The sequence below is a fragment of the Trachurus japonicus genome, chromosome 18, assembly GCF_045865225.1.
Source record: "Trachurus japonicus isolate A0001 chromosome 18, Traja_1.0".
Taxonomy (NCBI): domain Eukaryota; kingdom Metazoa; phylum Chordata; class Actinopteri; order Carangiformes; family Carangidae; genus Trachurus; species Trachurus japonicus.
Window position 1 is genome coordinate 5,575,817 of NC_140924.1, and position 27,969 is coordinate 5,603,785.

Sequence of the window (27,969 nt, forward strand, 5' to 3'; positions counted from 1 at the left end):
TCTCCAGCCTGAGAGTGAAACTTTACTGTTTGACAAACTGGATTAAAAGGATCATAAACATTCACAGGCTGAGATCAAACTCCACACACACGTTCACTACATCCATATATATATATATATAAAAACAAACAAACAGCCTGAATCAACAGCAAACAGGAGTGGGTCAGCTGCTCAGTGGGAACTAATCAATAAATATCAACACGACATGGAGGAAATAATCTCCCTTTAAACACTGTGGGGTTGACGGACGCCTGCAGAGACTCAATGTCTAACCTCTGTGTGTTGTTTTGTTTTACATGAACTATGTACAAGACAACAGAGACTCTGCTTTAGTTCACACCTCTCCTCCACTAATCTCACAGTATTGATCTTAACACCTGGATTGTGTTTCTTTCGTTTATAAGTATGAATCTTGTTCAGGTGAGACAGAGAGAGAGAGAGAGGTGTGAATGAGACGTCCGTGTTCTTGCTGTGGCATTCTGGGAAGTCTGGCTGCAGGGAAAAAGAGAGGAAGAGGAGGAGGAGGAGGAGAGAGGGAGGCTGACATTTAACAGAGGAGGACAGACGACGGTTTATCTGTTGGATTTGTGCGTTTTCGTGAAATCTAAACAGAGTCTTTCATTGTTGAGTTTATCGGAGGCGACTGGGAGAAGAAGCCCAGCAGCTCATCACTAACTAAATATTATCCTCCTCCTCCTCTTCCTCTTCCCTCCATCCCTCCATCCTCCTCCTCCCTCCCTCCCTCCCTCCATCTCTGCCCGATATAAAGATGTAAACTAGAGTGAGATGAAACAAACAGATGGAGACGTGAACACTTCTCTGCTCGTCCGTCTGCGCCGAACGTCTGATCTGGAGTCAGCCAGAGGCGACGCGTTACAAAAACACTGCGCCGGGAAATATTTGGTGGTGGAGTCATAATAAAGACAGTCCTGCCGTCAGCTGCCGGCTCGGCTCGGCTCGGCTCTGCTCCTCCTCCTCCTCCTCCTCCTGCTCCTAGATTCACCTCCTCTGATCAGTCCTCAAGTCTCCTGCAACAACAACATATCTTCACATCACTGGATGAAACGTGACAACAAGGATTACATGTTATATGTCATCATATAATATGTTATACAGTATACTACAGTGCAGTATAGTATAATACAGTATAGTGTAATATAGTATGATAAAGTACAGTATAGTATTATTAGTCCAGTATAGTATAGTATAATACAGTACAGTGTAGTACAGTATAGTATAATATAATACAGTCCTGTATAACACAGTATAGTATAGAACGAATCTCCTTGTTGTTTACATTCTACTTCCTGGTAGAAAACCAGCACATAATTTGAATGAGATCAGTAGTAATGAACGAGAGTTTAGCTATATATCATATTTTTCACGCCCTATCACCGTTCAGACAAATCTGAAATGATTGAAGAAACATTACTATTTCTGTGTGTGTGTTTTGTGTTGCTATGTGTTGTATTTATTCAGTTTTGGGGAAACACGGTGTCTAGAAAGCATCAGTGGCTGCAGCTGAAGCTAACAGTGGTAGCTAAGCTAACATCAGGACGTCAGCTGTTAAAACCCTCCCGTTGTGGGACACGACATGAAACTACTCCAGTTAGCTCAGTCATGTTGTAACTCAGATATCCGCTGGAGAAAATATTTTTTCATGGACTGTTTATTGAGTCACTCAGTTATTAAAGTTAAACAGGTAGCTAACCGTTAGCCCGGCTAATCTATGATAACCATGACCAATTATGTGCACACATAAATAGTAATGTTTGTCCAATCATTGGTTTTATAGACTTTACAAACATCAGATTAGCGGTGATATAACGGTGATATAGTGACATGAAAAATTAGATAAATATAGCGAAACTCTCGTCCGTCACTATTGTTCTCATGCTGGTTTTCTACCCGGAAGTAGTTGTAAACAACAAGGCCATTCATTCTATAGTCCAGTCCATGTTAACTTGTCTAAGGTGTCGATGTATTTCATGTTGTTTTTTGTCCTCATGTTGGTTCAGGTTTATCCGTACAACATGGCGGACGCTCCCCTCGAATGACGTCATCGAATACTATCTATAGTACAGTATAGTATAGTACAGTATAATAGAATACAGTACAGTATAGTACTGTCAGTAGCGTGTCTCACCGTCAGTAGAAAGGCGTCTGGGAGCTGAAGTAAAACCGTCGTGTCTGTGAGGCGGTGGGGGAGAGAGGGGAGAGGGGGGAGAGGGGGAAGGGGGAGGGCGTGGCGGGGGGAGGAGGCGGGAGCGGTGGCGGCGGCGGCGGCGGGGACAGAAAGGCCCTGCTGCCACAGGAGAGGAGCCCCGGGCTGCTGGAGGGGACGGCGAGGGGCGGGGAGTCGCTGCTGGACGAGTCACAGGAAGCTCCGCCCAGAAGAGACAAGTCTGACACAACAAACAGGAAACAGGAAACAGGATCAGAATCCATCAGCGGTTATAAAAATGAAACCCTATCAGCAGTGATCACATTGTCTTTTAATATAAAAGAATAATTATAAGGCTACGAAAACCAAACAAATTTTATTTTATAGCGATTATACACTTATACAAATACTATATTCAGGGGTAGTATATTCAGATTTTGCCAATAAACCTTGACAATTATTACAAACTGGACCTTTAAAAGGTTAGGGTTGGAGATCCTGGACAAAAGTCAAAAGTGCAAGCCCCCTTTCCTTTTGATATTCAATAATGTGTTTTTTGATATTGTCTGATAGTTGTTTGATATATTCCCTTACATGATGTTTGATGTTTTATAATGAAATACTTGACTCTAATTGATAAACATTGTTTTTATATAGCAGCCGGTGTAGTCAAGCCTCTGGGCCACCCATTGTGCCGATATAAGGGATATAAGGGATATTAACTCCCATTGGAAACCATTGAAAATTAGGCAGATTTAAATAGCTTGTAAGGAAAATTTGAATTAAATTATCCATCAGAAAAATGGTGTCCGTGATAGAAGACAGACGTGGCTCAAGAGCGACTGAACGGGCATTAGCTACATGACTTTTCCGAAAAGTGGTGAAAAGTCATTGTTTTGGTCACTTACAATAGCTAGCTAGCTAACAATGCTAGCTAACGTTAGCTACCAGGCTAACGCTTACTCTCCGCCGATCTCCCGTTTCTCGATCTCCCGTTTCTCCTTGTAAAACTTCACAAAGTTCAAAAGGCATTAGCAACGGTAACGTCACGATATGTTTGTTGATGGAGGACACATTGAACTACCAATGTGGTCGCCCACCGAGCCGTAGCCAAATGAGACATTTCTTAAAATTTTGGGTTGGGTTTGGGGAATGGGATAAAAATGGGAATACGTCCCGGATATCGTGAGTCGCTATTGCAGGTACCACAGACAAAACCTTTTAACCATATTGCAAAATTAAAAAGTAGGCCTAGTTTTTGCCGAAAAAATTGCTGTCTACCTAGCTTGTTTCATACGGCTTCATCCCAGGGTTGTCCAACCTTAAAACGTTCCACAACTTGCGACATGGGGAGAAGCTGATGGGTGGATAGGCAGACCAATCAGAAGGCCAACAAAGGGTCAATTGATAGCTTTCAGTGACGTCACTTCCCAGGGACCTGGCGGTCAAAAGCAACATTCCAAAATGGCCCCGCAGGACTTTCTATGGACAAACAACCGAGTAATGACTTAAATCATCTGCCAGTGGCCGAGAAAGAAAGATATAAAAACAACTTTGAGGTTTTGGGCACTTGTGACCCATATTCAACACCAGCTGCTGTATACGAGCTGTTTAAAATGACCAGTTCCCTGCCGAAGCTCGAGTTGGGCGATGTTTACATTTACCTGGTGGAGAATCCATCATCCTCCACCGCTTGCAACCAATACCTCCGGTGTTATGGCTCAACTGGTTTGTGATTAAAAGCCCCATTTTGTAGTTTTTCGATCTTAAAATAATGTTTCTGAACTCATTGAAGTGGTAGAAATGTACCTGTAACTTCCCTGTGCGGGAGCCCAGGCTCCCTGCTCCTCTCACCCACACACCAGAGCCCTTAGCTGGGCTGCACGGTGACCAGCTGCCCCCCCACCCCCCCCCCCCGGAGCTTTGCTACGCACCGCTACCGACGGCAACGATGACGGCGGTCCGATAGCAGCGGGACCGGCGGCGATGGTAACCCGGCGGGACCGCCGCCACCGGACACCGGCAACAGCACCGCCCACGGCGGCAGCGACACGGTAACGGGGGTCGGGACCGACCGCGGCGCGGCGAGGATGATGTTGTTTAGCGTATTTTCAGAACATGACAGGCTTTGTCATAGTGTGCACTGCAGTATTGTGCAGAGTCAGAGTAGTGTGGCGCTGATGTCTGTAGATTGGAGGAATAAGCCAGGCTCACTCACAGAAGCATAGTAACAACGCTGCAGTAACATGTGAACTGCGGCTTGATTTGTGAATTTGTGACAAATCTGCGGACGGAAGTGCAGCACAGCTGTTGTTCGGTACGGTAACCAGTTAAATCAGACACCAGTTGGGCCATAACACCGGTATTTTTGAAGCAGCAGGGAGCAGTGTGTGTTTTTCTGCCTTGTCCTAAGCCGCAGACAGCGGGGAAGTGGATTGTTTTGACCGCCAGGGGGGCGTTCCATACGGGCCGTGACGTCACATGAAAGCTATCAATTGACTTGGACGTGGCGTTCAACATGATTGGATGGTGTTTTTACAGGATTGTCCGTGTCTGACCTTTTTAATTTCAGTGAAAAAGCCGTTAGTTAATTGGTTGCAATCAGGGTGTGAAGAGGAATTCAAAAAAACAAAAAAGAGTCTCCATAAAGAGATTTCCAACCCGACCTTTAAACGACTCAGTGTTTTTACCGTCGGTGTCTTTTCAAAGCCGTTGCCGCGGCGCCGACGGCTCCCTCCTCTGATTCACAATAACATTTCGCGCCCAAGAAAGAAAAACAGTTTTAATTGCTAGAGGTCGGCCGGTGGTCGCCGCCTCGGACCGCAGCGCTGTTAGAGCGACCCACTTTCCTCTCTCCGCTGCTCAGACAGCAGCAAGGCATGATGGGAGATCCTGTCCACTTCCACGCAGGAAAGAAGGAAGGAGGGAAAACAAACGGCTGGGCAGGTTTCCAGGGTGATCCGAGTGATTGACAGCAGTGACAAGATGCATGATGGGATTGATCCAAAGCTACAATAACAAAGCTGTTAATCTTCTTCTTTTTCTTCTTCTTTATCTCCCCCTCCTCCTTCTCCTCCGTCCTGCAGGTGACATTTGTTTTCTGTATCTCCGTTTGAACAGAGCAGGGCTCCTCAGAGCGGCGGCGCTTGGCTGCAGCCGCGCCGTGATTGGCTCAGAGGGAGCTCCAGGTGGCAGCGGTTCAGGCTGCGACAGCTGCTGCTGCTGCTGCTGCTCAGTCACAGACAAGACGCCTCCGTCACCGTCCAGCTTCTCCTCACAGCGACTCAGAGTCAGAGTCAGAGTCAGAGGCCCCGGGGCCCCGACGGCGGCCTGCACCTCCTGTCACACACACAGGAGGGAGTTCAAGACGCCGCGGGAGTTTGGAGACGTTTAACTTCCTTCATCTGCAGCATGTAAATGACAAACAGCAGCAGAAGAAAAGGAAGAAGAGGAAGAAGAATACTGTAAATTCTCCAATAGACGCCTGGGCCTTTACTTGATTTAGAACAAAGATGGAAATCCTCTCCACTGGTTCTGTTGTTCCTGTTTAAAGAGTCAGAACAGAAGGAACGAGTCGAATCCTGAGCAGTTTCATTTACAGGTTTAATCAGCATCGGATCGGACGAGGTTGGGTTTTAATCTTCAGCAGGAATGAAGCAGCGTAGAAACTGCTCGGTTGAGCGATCCCGGGCTAGAAGAACTTGTAGAAAACAGAAATAGACCCGGCTTCTAGAGATAGGAACTCAGACCGGCCCTGAAAACTCCCGGGTGGGACTTGAGATTTACTCGGTGCTAATGTGATGCCAAGAGAAAGCCCTGAAATAAGCAGCATCTTTAAAGACCCCCTCCCATGAAAATGTGTGTTTTTCGTGCTTTTCACATGTTCCTGTGGCATTTTTCTTGTGTTAGAGCACATATCAGCAGAAAAGGAAGTGCAACATTTTTTCTGCCTTCAAATTGCTGTGAACCAATGGCAGACGCAAACTGGCAGTTTCAGGGAGACTGGAGCTGACGTGTCACAACCCCAGGGGAGGGCACTAGTGCTACAAGCTCCCGCCCCGCTCTGCATCTGGCTCAGAGGTGAAAGGCTGGACAGCTCGGTGTAGCTGTCAAGGTAGAACAGGTGTAGCTCACCTGGTAGAGCAGCTTGCACCGTGAGCAAGGACTATATTCCAGTCCCAGTGTGCAGTTTTACGCTAAACGCACTGAATCGGTAATTGTACGGAGCAGCGCAGTCTCCGCCCACCCTCCAGAGGTGCATTGCTAATGAGCTGCTGGTGCTGTGCAGAAGGAGAGCCCTGGGAAATGGCACAGGTTTTGTGATTTTGGCTAAAAACTTCATAATCCCAATTTAAAGACCACAGAGAATGTTTTAAAATACCCAAAAAGGAGGGGGACTTTAATCAGCATCAGGTCTGAGCTTCAACATCGGCGATTCGGATGAGGTCGGGTTTTCATCTTCAGCAGTGAATGAAGCAGCGTTTTTGTTCATTCACAAGAACTTGTAGAAATCGTTTTCTGTTTTCTGTTATCCCAGACCGGCCCTGAAAACTCCCGGGTGGGGCTTGAGGTTTACTCGGTGCTGATTGTGTGTAGTCAAAGCAGGAAGTGACAGCAAGAGAAAACCCTGAAATAAGCAGCATCTTTAAAACCCAGCGTTACTAAAACTATGGTTGAGAGACGGTCAAGTATGTGACCATCTGCTCTGGAACTGTAATGTATGTATTTTGTTGTATGCACTGTAATATATTGTATTGTGATGTACTATTTATTTTACAAGCAGGCATAGTACTGTTTTGTTTTTGTTTCTTTTTTAATGCATTTTAATTATTGTAGTGCTAAACCAGCATGTTTACAGAAATGTTTATTAATGTGCACTGTCTCTGTATATTTAAACCAATAAACTAAACTAAACTAAAGTAATAAAGCATCTTCACGACTGGAAAAAAAAGAGAGAACGAGTCAGTAAAAGGCGTCTGATGAGTGGACAGACAACTACACCATCACGCGATGATGTGACGATAAAAACGACATTTTTTAAAACCCTCTATTGTTATAAAAGCGTCTTTACTTCCAGAAAAACGTGAATTCAAGAGGCTGGAGGAACTACCGCAGTGGAAACGCAGCTTCCTGTTGAGACCTTGAGACTTTTATTGGCTGAAACTGGGTCCAGTAGGAAACCGGCGTCTGTCTGAGACTCTGCTGTTATTAGAGAGTCGACGGTGCATGAAGACGCTTTATGAGAACAAATCTGCTGCTTCCTGTTGGTGAGCAGAAGGTCTGACTTCATCATCCTGCACCAACAACAACAACAACAACAACAACAACACACTTCATAACGGCTCTGCAGCAGCAACAGAAACTATACAAACTCTGCAGCACACACACACACACACACACACAGCAGCAGCAGCACTCTGTGATTGGCTGCCAACGCGCTGCAACACCGGTCCAACACTCGGCTCCTGATCGTCCTCACTTTCATGTGCTGCGACTTTAAAAAGACGCCAAACATGGCCGACACACACACACACACACATATACACACACAGGTGCATCTCAATACATTAGAATATCATAGAAAGGTTGATTTATGTCAGTAATTCAGTTCAAAAAGTGAAACTAACACATGATATAGATCCTTTACACACAGAATGAGTCATTTCATGTCTTTATTTATCTCATTTCTTTTAATTGAGATGATTAGAGCTTCACGTTTTGGGACCTGATCCAGCAGAATAAGTCACAGTGACCCACATTTCAAAATAGAGGAAAGAGGAGAAACTAAGCTTTACAATGATACCTTAGTCAAAGTCATACATGGGATGGTTTTCAAGATGTGGCCAATTGAATTATGGTCTTCCACTCCCTTTTTCTGATTACACTGCAAAAACTCAACATCTTACCAAGAATATTTGTCTTATTTCTAGTCAAAACAAATCTCATTCTACTTAAAATAAGACTCATCACATATAAAAGTAGCTTGTTTTTAGACACTTTTTACTTCTTTCAAGCTGATTTTCACTTGAAATAAGTAGAAAAATCTGACAGTGGAGCAAGTTTTTCTTCCTTATTACGAGCACAAAAAACTTTCACTGGCAGATTTTTCTACTTATTTCAATTGAAAATGAGTTTGAAACAAGTGAAAATGATCTAAAAACAAGTTAATTTTTAGGTGATGAGACTTATTTTAAGTGGAAAGAGATTAGTTTTGACTAGAAATGAGACATTTTGACAAGAAATAAGACAAATATTCTTGCAAAGTGTGAAAACCTGAGAAAATTGTGTTTAAAGGCAGCGGAGGAATAGCTCACTTCACGCTATATGGTCCCTTGTTGTCGTAGGGGGCTAGGGTTATGTCATTCAATGACCCTCGGAAAGCAGAGAATCTCACGATTCAGATGCAGTTCACATCTCGTCTCCGTCATAAACGTTTCAGAAGTTATTTCATGTTGTGCTCATCTAGAGGGTTAAAAGTTACAAGTCAACTTTAATCGTCATTTACCTGCTTTTATCAGTTATCTAAACTATGAAACTTGGGGAGATTGTTTTTGATGTAATTTCTTTGAAATTAGCTAAAAAAAAAATTTTTTTATTGGTTTTTCCACGTTATCAGCTGATTATTAAATTTATATTTAATTATATATTTTTAATAAAAGAACATTGCAACTTCCGACTCATTTCACTGGAGCGGGTCACATTTAATGACGACCTAAAATTCGCTATCTCGCACTAAATGTTAAAATGATACATTGTTTCATTAGTGCGGTTGCGTTCACACCTGCTTTTTGTCACTCGGGACCAAACTTGGAGAGTGTCATGTCTCCATGACAACCGGTTGGAATCTGGAAGCGCTGATTGATAAAACTTTCATGATGGAGACTCCAGTAGGGCCGGTTGTTAGTAGCTCTGGTCATTTATTTCTATATTGTTTGCATGTGTAACTCTGTTTGGTACTTCTGGCTGGTTTCCGGTTGCGTTCACCCAGCTCGGTCCCGTTAGTTCCCGGTTAAACGTTAAACACGGCGGACCTCTGCTGCTCGGTAACCACGGTAACCAGCTGCTCCGCGGACCCGAGGGACGGAGCCGCCGACCTGTCCGGTGTCTGAGCGACTCAGCGGACACGCTGCTGCCCCGCTGCTGCTGCTGCTTCGTTTGTGGGGACAGAGCTCCGCAGCACCGGAGCACCGGGCGGTCTCCCCGCCGCGTTAACCCGTTGTCAACGACTACGGGAGCCCTTTTAGCTCAAACGTGTTGAGTTGGCCTGGCAGTTGGGTCGCACCAGAGTGCGGTTGCTTTCACACCTAAACTAGTGCACCAGAGTTCAACTGGAGCCGAACCGAGACCAGACCAGACCACCTCCTCAGGCCACACTAGTTTTGGTGCATTAGAGTGCGATGTGCTTTCACACTGACCCAAACTGGACCAAATTTAGTGCGATCTAACACTGCAGGTGTGAATACACCCTTAAACTATTTGAATATCACAAAAGACCTTTTTTTTTTAAACCATTTTTTCTATGAAAATGTCCTTCTGAAAAGTTTGTCTATCTATATGTACTAAATACCTGGTGAGTTGAACTAGTGATCTTCTAATGGATTGAGACGAACCTGCAGACGTCAGGGTTTGGACGGCGTGACATCATCAACGCATCAACGCGAGGTTTGTTTTGTTTTGTTTGTTTGTTTGTTTTTGAAGCAGGAAACAAGAGTTTGTTGAGCAGCTCAGACAACAGACTGTTTGTTCACATGGAGTCTGTCAACAACCACAGCCAAGTCTGTGTGTGTACGTGTGTGTGTGTGTGTGTGTGTGTGTGTGTGTGTGTGTGTGTGTGTGTGTGTGTGTGTGTGTGTGTGTGTGTGTGTGTGTACCCAGGTTCCAGAGCGCGGTCTGAGCCGCCAGCTCCTTGGCGTCTTCCAGCAGTGTACACAGCCTGTCTGGGATGTAGGTGCTCTGTGTGGACGGGATGACAACCTGCACACACACACACACACACACACACACACACACAAAAAAACAACTTTAAACTCCTCGTCGTCCTTTCTGGAGTTAAGTGAAGTGAACTGACGTAAACGGAAGAAAAACAAAGTGAAACAAATGAAGTGAAAGTGTCTGAAAGTTAGTGAAGGTTCAGTGAATCAACTGAAGTAAAACAGGTGAAAGAAGCTGAAGCATCAGGAAGTGAAGTTGTGTGATGATCAATACATTTTCATTTCTGTGGAGTCGATCAATAATCTGAATATTGATGCAGTCGAATAACAAGAAAACTTTCCTCAGGTAGATGAAAACAACGTATTATTGAAAAAGGAGGAGGCAAAATATTTGTTTGTATAAATACTCTGTAGGGCCGGACCATTATTGGACGATAAAATCATAACAACAATTGCTTTGATTAATATTGAAATCACTATTATGCACACAATTATGTATGTGTATGGGGCCGGGCTGGTTGATTCTGTTTTTGTTTTGTTTAGTTTTTTTAATCGTGGTGTTGAATAAGTATCGAGACCTGTGGAAATTTACTAGTATTGGTATCAACTAGTGAAATTCTGGTATGGTCTTGTATGACAAGCCCACTGGGCCAGTTGCCATATAAGGAACTTCCCCTCGACCTGTGACGTGTCAAAGTCAGACTTTAAACCCCTCAGGACACAGAACAAGTATCAAAACTTTTAAACATAATTGTAGGTCTGAAAAAAGCTGGAGAAGCCCAGCAGGTCCCCTTCCTCATGTTCCCACACTAGAGAACTTGGTTCTGCCTTTCTGGTCGACCAAACGCCGCCACTCTCTCTGTGTCTTTCTAAATAAAACATCGATAGGAATAACAGGAAAATGACAAAATAACTGTTTTCCTTCTTCGGTAAAATGATTTTTGAGATCATTTGGATCCAAAGTTGAAAATCGTGATCAAAAATGTGATTAATCGTCCAGCCTTAATTCTCTACTGTTGTTTCTGTTTGTTTTGCTGTGTTTTGTTTAGTCTTTATATGTTTGTTTTAACCCCTTAAAGCCTGAACATCAAATAATTGACAAAAAAATGTCTAATACTTTGCAAATGGAGTCTTTATTGGACCTTCTGACAAAATTAACATAATATTAAAATTAATGTTTTATTGTTTCTAATTTCTTTTAAAAACAATGAAAACTATTCTACTGTCTGTTTTATTTATTTTATTGCCTATTAATAGTTTTATGTCTCTATGTACAGCGCTTTGTTTTCAACTACGGTTGTTTTAGAGTGCTTTATAAATAAAGTTGAGTTGAGATGTGACCTTGTAGAGCAGCAGCTGCTTGCCGTCCCGGCCCGGTGTGGAGTAGAGCTGGTACTCTGGCTGGAACCAGTAGTTCTTGGTGCAGTAGAGCTCCAGCAGCCCCACGGCCGAGCCGATCTGACTCTGCTTCAGGGACAGCAGGCTGGTGGGGGCCAGGGGGGTCCCGGGGAACAGGGGGAACACCAGGCCCTCCAGCTCCTCTACACACACACACACACACAGAGAGAGACATGAACCTCACTGGGCAAGAACATGAATGAATGAACGTTTATTTGAACATAGAATAAAAGAACAGATTACATTTTTTTTTTTAATGACAATAAATACAACAACACAAAATGGAATAACAACAAGACTTAAAGGGACAACAAGGAGTTTCTATTTGGTTTTTAAAAAAGTCTCATATTAATGTGGATGAATCTACGTTACCACTTGTTAATGGTCCATTTTAGATAAATATATGGTTTTGTCTCTATGGTTATTTTGTTATTATTAGTGGTGGTGGAAATGCTGGGCGAGCCGATACAGCGTTTCTTTACTTTCGGTTTCGTGGCGAGTCATGAGAATAACGCCGCCGAATCTCCGTTTATGGTGGGAACTACGACGGTATGTGATCGTCTTCCAACCTCTGACTTTAATTCTTGATGAATGAAAACATGAGTCTGTCTTGCACCGGTCCAAGAATTTCACGGTGCGGAGGCTCATAAATGTAGTGTGAAAACACTTCGCTTTAACAAAACTCCTCGTTGTCCCTTTAAAATAAAGGTTAATTGCTAAAACACTAAACCCTGTTGCCTGAAGCCACTGACTGAACCAGTCGCTCTTTTGTCAAAACCATTAGACACAACTTACCAACACATTTTCATTGTGATGCACCTGTGTTGCATAATGCTGAGCACAGGTGGCAAAAGTCACACACAATTACTCTAAAGCACAAGTGTCACCGGTTGAACACAACAACTCAAAATGGATCACACTTGTGGCTAATGATGTGTGAATGCACAGGTTTTTTGTTTTGCAACAGCATTTAGCTACAGACAACAATAAACATTTATTTCTACAGCTTCATGTGCTGAGCGTTGTGTTTTCTATTTGTCTATAGTGTTTAGTGACTGCTCAGTAGTGGTTTTAATGTTGATTTGACAACAGAGTTCAGTTTTGGGCACCAGATTGAACTGTTCTGAGGTGAAAGTTTGGTTTTGCAAGAAGAGTCTGAGGTTTTGTGAATGTAGCTTGAAAATTGAGGGTTTGTGTTCACAGTTTAGAGAAAAGGAGAGAGAGCAGCTTTAGAGAAATGTGTCTTAGCAATCGAGAAAAACTCTAACACTTATTTATGTTCAAAAGGAGTGGGAAGAAGCCAGAGCTTACTAAATCCAACCCCTTCTCTCTATGTTAATTTAATATACGGTATACTATAATAAGTTATAAAATAGCAATACATACAATATGTATAACTTCTCATAATGTATAATATATATAAGCACACACACACACATAGTCACAATGAGACGTAAAAGAACAAAAAATGCACCGAAGTCCCGTCACAAAGTAACAATACCCGTTAAAGAGTCGTACGTTATACACAACTAGTCAGAACAAAGTCGGAGGTTTAAAGGGCGAGTCCAAGTAATTTGACATATTAGAGCATTTTATTTTGAAAAACCACAGCAATACTTACTTTTCCCGGTAATTAGTTACTTTTATGATTACAACTTGGTTACTTTGGAGGGGAAAGTAACTAGTAATTAAGATTAATTGTTTTTTTTTTTAAAGTAACGTGTCCAACACTCGTCCAGATCCCTCCATCATCTCCTCCATCCGAGTCTGAAAGTTCATCTTTAATTCCTCCTCTCCTCTCTCTGTCTCCCTATGTCTTTCCCTCCTCTTCTCTCCTCCTCTTTCTCTCTCTCCTCTTCTCTCTGTCTCATAAATATCTTCAGTCCATTTGTACGAGAGTTCAACTTTAAAACTTTTCTCATTTTCATATCGACGACCGGAGGCGTCGGGAAGTTGCTGCTTCATCACCAGATTAATATCTTACTCTTCCTCATCATCATCATTGTCGTCCGTGTCAATGGACGAGTGAGACCTGATCACTGTGTGTGTGTGTGTGTGTGTGTGTCTGTGTGTGTGTGTGTGTGTGTCTGTGTGTGTGTGTGTGTGTGTGTGTGTGGAGAAGTGATGAGATGAAAAAAAAAAAAAAAACATCATCATTGAATAAAAACAGCACGAAGGAGGAGTTCATTAGAGAGCTGGTACACAGGAGGAGGAGGAGGAGAAGGAGGAGGAAGAGGAGGAGGAGGAGGAAAGAGGAAAAATATGAGAAATGAGGAAGAGGAGAAGGAAGAGGAAGAGAAGAAGGAGGAAGAGGAATGAGGAAGAGGAGGAATGAGGAAAGAGGAAGAGGAGGAGGAAGAGTAGGAGGAGGAAGAGGAAGAGGAAGAGAATGAGGAAGAGGAGGAGAGGAGGAAGAATGAGAAAGAGGAAGAGGGGGAAGAGGAGGAAGAGTAGAAGGAGGAGGAATGAGGAAGAGGGAGAGGTAGAGTAGAAGAATGAGGAAGAGGAGAAGGAAGAGAAGGAGGACGAAGAACAGAAGGAGGAGGAATGAGGAAGATGAGAAGAAGGAGGAATGAGGAAGAGCAGAAGCAGAGGGAAGAGGAGAAGGAAGAATGAGAAAGAGGAAGAGGAGGAAAGAGGGAGAAGAGGAGAAATGAGGAAGAGGAAGAGTAGAAGGAGGAGAAAGAGGAATGAGGAAGAGGAGGAGGAATGAGGAAGAAGAGGAGGAGGAATGAGGAAGAGGAGGAGGAGGAGGAAGAAGAAGAGAAGGAGGAAGAGTATAAGGAAGAGGAGGAGGAAGAGGAAGAGTAGAAGGAGGAGGAATGAGGAAGAGAAGAAGGAGGAAGAGTAGAAGGAGGAGGAGGTATGAGGAAGAGGAGGAAGAATATGAGAAATGAGGAAGAGGAGTAGAAGTAGAAGGAGGAGGAAGAGGAGAAGGAGGAAAAGGAGGAGAAGGAAGAATGAGAAAGAGGAGGAAAGAGGGAGAAGGGGAGAAATGAGGAAGAGGAGGAGAGGGAGGAAGAGGAGGAGGAATGAGGAAGAGTAAGAGGCGACACACACACACAGGTCAGTGAAAACAGCTGAGTCACTGTATCATGACTCATCGTTAATGTCACAGCTGGAAACTGACGACTCATGTTTACTGACTCAAGTTTCCTGTTCAACAAACTAATAAAGATTTAAACTTCACACACACACACACCTTCGCCTGCTGCTGAGTAGAAGGGGTTTCCCAGGCGCGGCAGCAGGGGCATGGGCCTGAGAGGAGAGCAGCCGTCCCCTCCTCCTCCTCCTCCTCCTCCTCCTCCTCCCATCATCCCTCCATCGTTCCTGTGGAGGAGGTAGCTCCTGTTGCCCCCTCCCTCTCCTCCTCCTGCTCCTCCTGCTCCTCCCTGGTTGCTAGGATACGCCCGCTGCCCGTTGCCGTTGAGCCTCCTCCCGAACACGCTGCCTGCTCCTCCTCCTCCTCCTCCTCCTCCTCCTGCTCCCTCCTTCATGCTGGCCGGCTTGGCGAGCATCACCTCCACGGCCGCCCCGTCCACGTGGGCGCCGTTCATGAGGGTGAGCGCGGTGAGGGCGTCGTCGCGGCAACGGTAGTGCACGAAGGCGTAGTCGGTGAGCTTCTTGACGCGCTCGACGCAGCCGGGACGGAAGCTGGAGAACTCACGACGCAGCGTCTCCTCGCTGGTGGAGAGGAGCAGGTTACGCACCTGGAGGAGGGAGGGAGAGAGGGGGAGACACACAGGGTCACACAAAGATACACACACACAGAAACACACACAGAGACACACACAGGGTCAGAAACACACACACACACAGAGAGACAGGGACACACACTGAGTTCACCTGGATAAAACCAGAGTCTCTGAGTAAAGCTGAGGGAGGAAGAGGAGGAAGAGGAGGAGGAGAGAGGATGAAGGAGGAAGAGGAGAGAGGAAGAGGAAGAAGAGGAGGAAGGAGGTAGAAGAGGAGGAGGTGGAAGAAGGGAGAGAAAGAAGAGGAGGAGGAGAAGGAAGGAGGGGAGAGGAAAGAGGAGGATGAAGGAGGAAGAGGAGGAGGAGGAGAGAGGAAGAGGTGGAAGAAGGGAGAGAAAGAAGAGGAGGAGGAAGAGGAAGAGAAGGAGGAGAGAGGATGAAGGAGGAAGAGGAAGTAGAAGGAGAAAGAGAAGGAGGGAGGGGAGAGGGAAGAGGAGGATGAAGGAGGAAGAGGAGGAGGATGAAGGAAGATGAAGGAGGAAGAGGAGGATGAAGGAGGAAGATGAAGGAGGAAGAGGAGGAGGAGGATGAAGGAGGAAGGAGGAGGATGAAGGAAGAAGAGGTGGAAGGAGGAAGAGGAGGATGAAGGAAGAAGAGGAGGAGGATGAAGGAGGAGGAAAGGAGAAGAGGAGGATGAAGGAGGAGGAGGAGGAAGAGGAGGAGGATGAAGATGGAGTAAGAGGAGGAGGATGAAGGAGGAAGAGGAGGAGGATGAAGGAGGAGAATGGAGGAGGAAGAGGAGGTGGAAGAAGGGAGAGAAAGAGGAGGAGGATGAAGGAGGAGAAGAAGGAAAAAGAGGAGGAAAGAGGAGGAAGAAGAGGAGGAGGATGAAGGAGGAAGAGGAAGTAGAAGGAGGGAGGGGAGAGGGAAGAGGAGGATGAAGGATGAAGAGGAGGAGGAGGAGAGAGGAAGAGGTGGAAGAGGAAGAGAAAGAGGAGGAGGAAGAGGAGGAGGAAAATGAGGAGGAAGAAAAGAAGGATAAAGGAGAGAGAGGATGAAGGAGGAAGAGGAGGAGGAGGAGGAGAAGGAGAAGAAGAAAATAGGAGGAAGAGGAGGAGAAAGAAGAAGAGAAAGAGGTGGAAGAAGGAAAAAGAGGAGGAGGAGGAAGAGGAGAAAAAGGAGGAAGAGAAGGAGGAGAGAGGATGAAGGAGGAAGAGGAGGTGGAAGAGGAGGAGGAAGAAGGAGGAGAGAGGATGAAGGAGGAAGAGGAAGAAGAGGAAGAAGAGGAGGAAGAGGAGGTGGAAGGAGGAGAAGAAGGAAAAAGGGGAGGAAGAAGAGGAGGATGAAGGAGAAAGAGAAGGAAGGAGGGGAGAGGAAAGAGGAGGATGAAGGAGGAAGAGGTGGAAGAAGGAAGAGAAGGATGGAGGAGGAGGAGGAGGAGGAAGAAGAGGAAGATGAAGAGAAAGAGGAGGAGGAAAGAGGAAGATGAAGAGAAAGAGGAGGAGGAAAGAAGAGAAAGAGGAAGAGAAAGATGAGGAGGAAAGAGGAAGAGAAAAAGAAGGAGGAGGAAGATGAAGATGAGAAAGAGGAGGAGAGAAGAGGAAGGAGAGAAGGAAGAGGAGGATGAAGGAGGAGGAAAGAGGAAGAGGAAGAGAAAGAGGAGGAGTGTTTCCTCACTGAGCTCCACTGTGACACACTGAGTCTCATTCATAAAACGTCAGTAACTCTGTGTGTAGTTTTGCTTCTTAACCTCAGATTGATGACGGAGCAGGAAGCTCAGAGCTGATCGGTGACCAGCTGTCACCATGGACCTCTGACCATTAACACCCATATAAGGAGGTCCTGACCACCATATAAGGAGGTCCTGACCACCATATAAGGAGACCCTGACCACCATATAAGGAGGTCCTGACCACCATATAAGGAGGTCGGAGCTTCCTGTTCACCTGCTGCCATGACGCAAACACAGAAAGAGAGAGAGAGAAGTCACCACTAAGAGAAGTTCTTTCTTTTTTTGGACTCCACTTCTCCCAGAATTACTTCAATCCCCGATCTCTCTCTCTCTTTTCTCTCTCTCTCTTTTCTCTCTCTCCCTCTCCTTCCGTGTCTGCGTCATGGCAGCAGGTGAACAGGAAGCTCCGACCTCCTTATATGGTCGTTCATGGATCTCTGCTGACAGCCGGTCATGACCGTCGTAGCCACGTGTCGACGATCCGCTCTGAGCTTCTGAATGAATCTGGAGTTAGAGAAGCAAATCTACACACACAGTTACTGACACACACACACACTAGCACACACACACACACACACACATAAAGACACACACACATAAACACACACACACACACACACACTCGGTGTACGTACGTAGAGCACTCTGACGCGCTGCATGACCTCGTCGTCCACGTCCTTCTCCCTCTTGGCCCAGTTGGCCTGGATGGGATGACCCCACAGCTTGGTGCCTACACACACACACACACACACACACACAACACACAGATACACACAGATACACACTGTCACTACACACACAGATACACACATACTGTACAACTACACACAGGAAGTAGATTCACTCTGAGGAACTGAAACTGAAAACTACGACGCCGGAGGAGCAGTGAAGGCAACACGAGTCTCTGTGTGGTTTATAATGAAGACTGGTTTAGAGAGGAGGAGGAGGAGGAGGAGGGGGAGGAGGAAGGAGAAAGAGGAAGAGGAGGAGGAAGAAGAAGAGGGAGGAGGAAGAGGAAGAGGAGGAGGAAGAGGAGGGAGGAAGAGGGGGAGGAGGAAAAGGAGGAAGAAAAAGGAGGAGGAAGAGGAGGAGGAGGAGAGAGGAGGAAGAGGAAGAGGAGGAGGAAGAAAAAGGAGGAGGAGAGGGAGGAGAAAGATTGGGGGGGGGGGGAGAAGAGGAGGAGGAAGAGGAGGGGGAGGAGAGACGAGGAAGAGGAGGGGGAGGAGGGAGGAGGAAGAAGAGGAGGAGGAGGAGGAAGAGGAGGAAGAAGAGGAGGAGGAGGGAGGAGGAAGAAGAGGAGGAGGAATGAGGAAGAGGATGAGAAAAAGTAGAAGAAGGGGGAGGAGGAAGAGGAAAAAGAGGAAGAGTAGAAGGAGGAGGAGGAAGAGGAAGAGGAGGAGAAAAAGGAGGAGGAAGAGGGAGAAGGAAGAAGAGGAGGGGGAGGAGAATGAAAAAGAGGAGGAGGAGGAGGAGGAGGAGGGTGTGTGGTGTGTGGGGGGTCGGCCCTGGCCCCTGTGGGGAAACCCCGTTGATGACAGGGAGAGGAGGTGAAGCAGATCAATGAGCTGCTCAGGCTCCGCCCCCTCTGGCCGATCAATAACTGGATCGACCTCCAGCTTCATCACTGACCTGTGTGTGTGTGTGTGTGTGTGTGTGTGTGTGTAGCTGCAGCTCCCTCTGCTGGACACACACAGGAAGTGACTCAGTGTGTAGTAACAGAGGAACCAGCTCCTCATTCATTAAACCTGATTATTTATGTCTTTAATTTACATAATATTATATATTAATGTAAAATCAATGAAACATTGTAGCTGTGAAGAAAGAGGAGGAAGAAGAGGAGGAGGATGAAGAGGAAGAGAACAAAGAAGAATGAAGAGGAGAAAGAGGAGGAGGAGGAAGATGATGAGAAAGAGGAGGATGAGGATGAAGAGGAGGAATGACCCGTCTGTCCCTCTTGGATTAACGGCTGTTAGGTTGAACTCACACTAGGGAATCGTACCGAGTCCAAGCACGTTGCCCCCTAAAGTCCAGATTCTATAGAGAATGTGAAGCTGACGTCGTGTCGCTTTGGCGTTGTGGGACGTCGGCGCCATCTTTGGAGGAACGCAAACGTAAACAGAGAGTGGGGAAAACGGAGGAAAACGAGCAAGAAGAAAAAGAGAAAGAAAAAGAGATGAGGAAGACGGACAAAAAGAAAAAAAGAAATGGAGAAGGGGGAGGGAAACGAAGGAGGAACGTATCGTGATAAACTCAAATTTACCGAGAAACAAAGGTACACAGAAAAACTACAATTTATTAACGGCGTTGATCCCTACGTTTTGCCGTTAAGGGACTGGATTCAAGACCCAGATTTCCTCCCTCCACTGACTGATCCATCGTGAACTATCTCGTTTTTGGTATTAGTGCATATACTACTGTGGCAGCAGTACTGTCCCACCATGATTACTTCAAAGCGACTTTGGGGAACTTTTTTTAGGGGAACGAGCAAGTGTTTACATCCGCGATCCTCCAAAGATGGCGCCCAACGTCCCACGGCGTGACGTAACTTCACATTCTCTATTGCCAGTGTGAGTGCAAGCGTTCCGGGCCTGAGCACGGTCCACTTCCCTGGCCCGGCTCGGTTGGAGGTGGAGCTTGGGCTCGATACGCTTGGCCAGGAACGCGCACACGTAATGCGCTGCAGACTCGTTCTCCACCACGTGTCTGCACCCGCGTGTAAACAACAGTCACTTAACGATTAGGCCGCGCCGTAAACATCGCTAGTTAACGTCGCTTTGATTAAACTTCAAGATGTTACCATGACAACCGGTCAAACAATTAAAAAGCGCTGTTCTTTCTGCAGTCAGAGCGCATTCGCCGTGTTGGTATAGCAACGTGATGACGTATGTGTCGGAGGCAACCGTGCTTCAGCAGCTTGGGTTGGAGGTAGTGTGAGTGCAGGCCAGTGGGGGGCAGGGGAGGGGGGGGGGCATTAGGGCTTCAGCACGGTACAGAACAACTGGCCCTGTGGTGTGTCTCAAATCGCACACTTCTCTACACTAATTTGGACAGGTTAGTACCGTCTCAAATCAAACACTGCTGCGGCGCACTGACCGGAAATGACTCGACAGCTGCTTCTTCTATTTTTTTAAATTCTGATCGCAACCATAGCAACCGGCCGTTAGAGCTCTATCGCGGACACTTGACAGCGCTTTTTGCCGATCAAAACGAGCTATTAAGTTGTGTTTTATTGTGTTAGTGTTGTTGTTGTGCTGTTATGAGTGTTTTTAAAGACGTTTACACCGGTGTCAGCTCCATCGCTGCTCAAAGCAACCGCCGCCGTTTGAAAAGTAGTGACGTGCTTCCGCTACGTCACCAAGATGGCATAATAGTATGCATCGATCCACACTCAATTTTCTGGCCGTTTGAGTGTGCACACTGCTCAGTGTGAACGCACTTCTGTACTCAAAATATTAAGTGTAAGTGCAGAAGTGCGCGATTTGGGACACACCACTAGTGTGAGTGTGCCCTTAAAGTGTTGTATGATGTCATCGTGACCTCTGTCCTCAGTGTTTGGACTGAATGTGAATGAAGACGTCACAGTGTGTGTGTGATGTCATCATGGTCATGGTGGTCGTCATGGCTACCAGCGATCAGCTTCCTGCGGGCCATGGCTGCAGCCTTGTGGGACTCGTACTCCACGAAGGCAAAGCCGCGGTTCTTCCCTTTCTCCGACGAGCTGGGACACACGATGACGTCCACCACGCCGTCCGTCACCTAGGAGACAGACACACACACACACACACACACAGGTTCAACAGCCTCCTCGAGAAGGAGGAGGGAGGAAGAGGAGGAGGAGGAAGAGGAGGAGGAGAAGGAGGAGGGAGGAAGAGGAGGAGGAGGAGGAAGAGGAGGGGGAGAAGGAGGAGGGAGGAAGAGGAGGAGGAGAAGGAGGAGGGAGGAAGAGGAGGAGGAGAAGGAGGAGGGAGGAAGAGGAGGAGGAGGAAGAGGAGGGGGAGAAGGAGGAGGGAGGAAGAGGAGGAGGAGAAGGAGGAGGGAGGAAGAGGAGGAGGAGAAGGAGGAGGGAGGAAGAGGAGGAGGAGAAGGAGGAGGGAGGAAGAGGAGGAGGAGGAAGAGGAGGGGGAGAAGGAGGAGGGAGGAAGAGGAGGAGGAGAAGGAGGAGGGAGGAAGAGGAGGAGGAGAAGGAGGAGGGAGGAAGAGGAGGAGGGAGGAAGAGGAGGAGGAGGAAGAGGAGGAGGAGAAGGAGGAGGGAGGAAAAGAAGAGGAGGAGAAGGAGAAAAAGGAGGAGAAGAAGAGAGGAGGAAGAGGAGGAGGGAGGAGAAGGAAGGAGAGGAGGAGGAAGAAAAAGGAGGAGGAAGAGGAAGAAGAGGAAGAGAACGAAGAAGGATGAAGAGAAAGAGGAAGATGAGGAGGATGGAGAGGAAGAGGAGGAGGAGAATGAAGAAGAGGAAGAAGAGGAGGAGGAAGAAGAGGAGAATGAAGAAGAGGAGGAGGAGGAGGAGCAGAGTGTGGGGGGTCGGTTGTGGCCCCTGTGGGGAAACCCCGTTGATGACAGGGAGCGGAGGTGAAGCAGATCAATGACTGGATCGGCCTCCAGCTTCTGATCAACTGACCTGTGTGTGTGTGTGTGTGTGTGTGTGTGTGTGTGTGTGTGTTAGGGCTGGGACGATAATATGCTTTTCTCCCGATTTGATTCTTCTACGATGATTTTTTGGATGGCGATTCGATTTAAATTGCGTAGAATCGCAATTTAAATCGAATATATAATATTGCAGATTCTCTCTATGATTTTTAGTCTTTAGCATTTTTAACATTTATCTGCACACAAATACTGTAGGAGCCTAGAAATGAACATACTCCATTATAAAGTGAACTTAAACCCTTTTCAAAACCTGGACTCTCTGGATGTAAAAAAGGCTAAAAATAAATGCACATTCACTGCAAAAACTCTACATCTGTCCAAGAATATTTGTCTTATTTCTTGTCAAAATGTCTCATTTCTAGTCAAAACTAATCTCTTTCCACTTGAACTAAGACTCATCGCCTAAAAATTAACTTGTTTTTAGATCATTTTCACTTGTTTCAAACTAATCTTCACTTGAAATAAGTAGAAAAATCTGCCAGTGAAAGGAAGTTTTTTGTGCTTGTAATAAGAAAGAAAAACTTGCTCCACTATCAGATTTTTCTACTTATTTCAAGTGAAAATCTGCTTGAAAAGAAGTAAAAAGTGTCTAAAAACAAGCTACTTTTTAATGTGATGAGTCTTATTTTAAGTAGAATACAGGGTTCCTACACATTTGAAATGTCCAAATTCCATACTTTTTCCAGACCCTAATTTCCAGACTTCTCTGTAAAAAAAAATTCAAATAATTTGTGATATTTAAGTAAATAGATGTGCATAATATTAAAAAAAAAAAAAAAAAGCATGCAATTTATCTTGTTTTAATTATTCAGAATGTGTATGCCATTATGCAACCAAATAATTTCCAGAAGATTGTAGCTAAGTACGATAGCACATACAAAATAGTTAACCCAAATAACCTCAGATAAGACCAAACCAAGATAAAATAAATATATATTTCCATTTTCCATTCTTTTCCAGACCTGGAAATGTATAAAATCAAATTCCATACTTTTCCATACTTTCCATACTTGCGTAGGAACCCTGATAATGAGATTGTTTTGAATAGAAATAAGACAAATATTCTTGGTAAGATGTTGAGTTTTTGCAGTGTTGGACAATATTTCAAAAAAATAAAAAAATAAAATAAAAAATCGATTTAAAAATCGTCAAAAAGGATATCGATTTTTTCTCCCACCCCTAGTGTGTGTGTGTGTGTGTGTGTGTGTGTGTGTGTGTGTGTGTACCGTCTTCATCTCGTCCATGATGTCCTCCTTCCTCTTGTCCGTGGGGATGGAGCCGATGAAGAGGCGGCAGTTGTCCACGCTCACACACACGCCGATGAACTTCCCCGGACGGATCTCGTAGTTGTCCAACATCTGGATCGCTCTCTGGGCCGCCTCCCTGGAAACACACACACACATCCCATAATACATCACCAGTCAATCAATCAATCAATCAATTAGTGCTGCACGATTAATCGAATCGCAATCGTAATCGTGATGTCACGCTGTGCGATTACGCAATCGCAAGAAAGTGGTAGTGTGGAGTGGAGCCGCTAACGTGGGCAGCTTTTAGCAGACTCCGCCGGCTGGTCACATGACCACCCAGCCAGCAGACAGCGGTCCGTATGCTGCTGGACCCTCTCACCACGTTACGTGATTACACCTTTGGAACTTTGTAGAGTAACTGTGCGTTCACACCAAAAGCTTCCAAAGCGGCAAAACGCCGCAAGTCTATTCATTTTCAATGAGAGCCTGGCGACACTGAGCGTCCAAAGCGTCACCAGACGAGAAGTTGAGCCATGCAGGGTTTCTGCTACATGTAATTGATCGTGGCGCACCGCCACGGCAAAATAAAAGCCGCCACACCTTCAGAATGATGATTTTTTATTTATTTACATTTTTTAATGTTAAAACAATGTTAAGCAGGGTTTCCACAACCAGTTACCATTAGGTAGCTACTTTGCAGCCCTTTCCACTACACAGTTACAACTTTCGACTCATGCTTTTCAATCACAGCTGAGTTCTTTATTTCCTCCTCATTAAAAACGAAACGTATCAACCAGCCATCCAGTGTTATACCATTAATTAACGACTCTGTGGCGGCCAGGGGACAAGCGCTTCGCATCTCAGCTCTGTGTGTGTTCATCTGTCGCGCTCTGTTTCGATTATTAAATAGGCTACAAACGTACACACATTGGCCTCACGTGTTTGTCATTCGCGGTGTTTTATTTTGAAAATTGACCGGATTCTCTCGTGTTTCTTTGTGTGACTTCCTGCCAAGATTGACACGATGGCTCGCGGCTCGTGAATAAAAAAGACCAAACGCAGAAATGATCAGACCACCCTTGCCGCCGCTCTTTAAAAAAATCCTGGAGGAAACACTGGCCATGGTTAACTTTAGGGTAATTAGCTATGACTGTCAGAATAGAGAGCTCCTCCTTCGGCTCCCTTTTTTACATTTTTAAATCTCTCCTCTTTTCTCCTCTGTTGTACTGTATGTGTGTCTGTCTGTGTTACCAGTGTGAGAGGCACCCGTGTGCCGTGACAGGAGGGAGGGGGAGAAATACATTGTAATAAATGATCGGAAAGCAGTAGACTATGAAACTGCACAAAAAGTAAAATGCTATGTTTGAGCTGAGAAATAAACTCCTAAAATATGGTTATTTCCTGTGTTGTGCTTGATAATCAAACAAATAGACTCATTACAGCACTGATTTACAATATCGTAATAGCAATCGCAAATCGCAATATTTTCCACCATAATCGCAATCGCACATTTTTATCAAATCGTGCAGCGCTACAATCAATACCTCATCAATCACAGTCAGGGGGTTTTGTTTTTACTGGAAGTTCAGCTACAGGACTGACTTTTCTGTCAGGCTTCAGTCACTGTTCAGCATGTCTGTGTGTGTGTGTGTGTGTGTGTGTGTGTGTGTGTGTGTACCTGTTGGTGTACATGACGAAGGCGTAGCCTCGGTTCTCTCCGCTGAACTCCAGCATCAGTCTGAACTCGTAGATGTGTCCAGCTCTCTCAAACAGAGGAACCAGTTTGTCCTCGTACATGTCTCTGGGGATTTTACCCACGAAGACCTCGCAGCCGCGCGGGGGGGGCGGCCCCTCCCACTCTGAAACACACACAGTGACACACGGTAACACACGGTAACACACGGTAACACACATTACAGTTCTTTACCATCGTCGTTGTTTTACCACTTTTAAGACTTTTCACAGCTGTTAACATCAGACCTAAAACACACACTTCACTCTGCTCAACATCTCACAGTCTCAACTAAACACTGACAGACACATACTTACAAAAAATACAATAAAATACAAACACAATTGACTAAATCCACCTCAACACTGACACATTTAGTTATAAAACACTATAGAGATGAACTGAATCACTGTACAGAGTCAGATCTGCTGGTTTACAATCAATAGATAACTGTATTGATCATTAATGGATCTCTGTGCTGCAGTTTCCTTTGATCCTCTACAATTTGACTTTTACTGGATTTACAGTTGTAAACGCAGGTGTTTTGTTTCTTTATCTTATCAAACACTCAGAACCAGAGCAGCTCAGAGCTTCACAGGATCAAGACTTTAGAAACAGCTTTCTACAGTGAAGCAACTGAAACGTCCAGAGTCACAGCTGATCAGCTCCCTGGTCTTTCTACAGGTCATGTGACTGAAACAGCCCCAACACCAGAGTGTGTTTCATACATGTTACTGTACATATAGATGAACTCAATCAACAAAGCAATGAAACTCAATAAAGGACACAAATTAGTTTCAGTCTCCAACTTGAGCTGCTGTTGTTCAGCCTCTAGGATCGGCTCTGTTCTGACACACAATTAATCACGGTATTAAACGCTGTAATTATCTAATCATAAAGGTTCCTAAATACCCTCACTTCCCAGGACACTTCTGTGTCCTGCTCTAGTGTCAATAAAGTTAGTTTTTTTAAGCGTTCTTCCTGGTCAGGGTGGAGAGGAGGAGAGGGGTGCACAAAGTGATTACATATCAAGTAGGTTCGGTCGCTCGTCAAATGTTATTAATCGGACCGAATAATATTATTGGTCAGACTTTTCTCAGAATTATATGAGAATGGAAAAATTAGAGTTTTTAACCCTGTTGGGTTTCTCTTACATTTTAATGTATCATCAGATTATTAATAGCATTTTAACTTAGACAAAGAAATGTGCAAAAGTTCCAGAAAGGTAAGAATAGCTTTAACTAAGTGAAAAACAGGTCAAAGCGACTGGAAACAAAACAAACAAACTGTAACATAAACAAAACCAGGAGTGGAAACAGTAATTAAATGTTTGGGGGTGACTTATGAACTGATGAACCAGAGTGTAACACACACACACCCAGACAGACACACACACGTACCTGGCGGCGGGCCCCCGTACTTCCTCTGGCCGTTCTCCTGCACCATGTCGTAGCCGGTGCGGTCCATCAGCGCCACCAGAGCCAGGTGTTTGGCACACGACGCCTTGAACTCCTCCTCCCCCGTCAGGGGGCTGAGCCGCCCCGACTCCACCTCCACCTCCACATCTGGATCTGAACCTCTGTCCACATCTGGGGACACACACACACACACACACAACACACAACACAACATTCACTGTACATCCACATAGAGACACAATAAACCAAACAACCTGCCTTCCACTGATGGGAAATTAAGTGTTAAACTGATTTTGACCAAGAAAAAAAGTTCCCAAATTCCCAAACTACACAAAAAGAAAGCTTTTAAAACATCTCCTTTCCCTGTCAAATGTGAATTGTTTCCTCTGTTGCTGCGGTAACGAGCTGATTAACATGCAAACGACCTGAGTAACTCATTAAAAGTCAATTAACTGTTGAGAGTCTGTGTTACTAGACTTCCTATGTAGATATTTTATAAATGATGGTTGTTATTGGACTATCAATAATATTAATGTAGTTATTACACCGGCTGCCATTGATATTGATTCTCTGTTTTATTCCTTTAGTCATTTACACTTAGTTTATTGTATTGTATTTACATTTCCTACTCTATTCTATTGCTTTTAAACATTTCATTTCTATATTTTCTTATGCAGTGCCTAGGTATTTCATTGTAATTACTCATAATCATATGTGACAAGTAAACTAAACTTGATACAACTGGATTTTAAATTGATTTTTTTTAGATATATACAGTAGCTACTTCAGTTGATTCATTTTCCAGATTAAAATCCTATTTAAAAGTCATTTTATTCCACGCAAATGACATTATAGCAGGAGAATAAACCAGCTTTAACTCTAATATTATGTTTTACCTTCATGTCAGGACAGATTTTACCACATGATCAGGTCTGAACTGTGTTAGGCCTATATTTATACACTAGATGATTTTCAACCTCTAGATAAATGACATGATGAATAAATAAATAAATAAATAAACGTTTTCTAGACATTTTGATTAAATTAATTAAACACTGAGCAGCCTCCAACTCCAATAACCAATCAACAACAGCAGAGACACTAAACTAATGTTAGCTTTCAGATTAATGTTTTTATTAATGTATAAAACATTAATTTGCCAGTAAATATGTAAATATAACACACCAGGCTAATTTACTTACTGCACGGGGAGGAAAAAAAAGACTCTTTAGTTTAATTTTGACTTCTATTCCTGATATTTGATCAATTGACTTAAGTTTATTCATTTTACAAATTAAAATCCTACTTAAGACTCATTTTATCCCAAACAAAAGACATTATTGTAGGAAAATAAACCAACTTTAACTGTGATATCATGTTTTACCTTTTGTGTTAGGACAGATTAGACCACATAATCTAGTCTGTGTGTTAACAAGTTGATTTTTATTATTATTAATATGAGTTTGGGCCCAGATAAATGACATCCATGATAGAGACCCTCCTGGTCCATTTAAACTACCAGACTTCAGACTTCAAGTTTAGCTGCTAACTTTACTGTTGTTGTTAGTTGAGGCTAAAGTGCATTTAACGTTATTTAAAGTAAATAAAAACATAAAATAAAGTTAATTTATTTTCTAGATAATGTAAAAGTTAATTAAAACCACTGAGCAGCCTCCAACTCAGACAGTATTTACCAGTAAACATGTAAATAAACCCCCCATGCTAACATGCTAACGGCTAACAGGCTAACAGCTAAACTTTAAGCTAGCGGCGCATCAACGGTAAAAACCTCCTCTAACGGTTTCTAACGGTTTAAATGACCAGTTAATGTGTTTCGGTGTGAAGTGAAACTCTCACCGCCTCGGTCTTCAGCCATCAGCCGGCAGACTGGCTCCGCTGCGCCGCCACCGATAAAAACAAAGTTGTTGCCGAGTTAAAATCCAGTTTAGACGGAATCTGCGAGAAGATGAAGAAAGTTCCGACGTCTGACAGTTTGATTGACGTGAC

The 27,969-nt window shown here is 44.6% G+C and overlaps 1 protein-coding gene across 1 annotated transcript; it reads right to left on the minus strand.

The window, feature by feature from the left end:
- Positions 1-488: 488 nt before the first annotated feature.
- Positions 489-27,948, minus strand: rbm46 (RNA binding motif protein 46). The gene is made up of 11 exons (XM_085758880.1): positions 27,820-27,948; positions 25,945-26,133; positions 24,491-24,671; positions 22,789-22,945; positions 20,547-20,676; positions 17,556-17,650; positions 14,696-15,203; positions 11,437-11,636; positions 10,036-10,138; positions 2,147-2,405; positions 489-1,028 (listed from the first exon to the last, which is right to left on the minus strand). Exons 1-10 carry the CDS (start codon positions 27,836-27,838, stop codon positions 2,149-2,151), a joined length of 1,839 nt encoding a protein of 612 aa, XP_085615006.1. The 5' UTR covers positions 27,839-27,948; the 3' UTR covers positions 489-1,028; positions 2,147-2,148.
- Between the last annotated feature and the right edge of the window lie 21 nt (positions 27,949-27,969).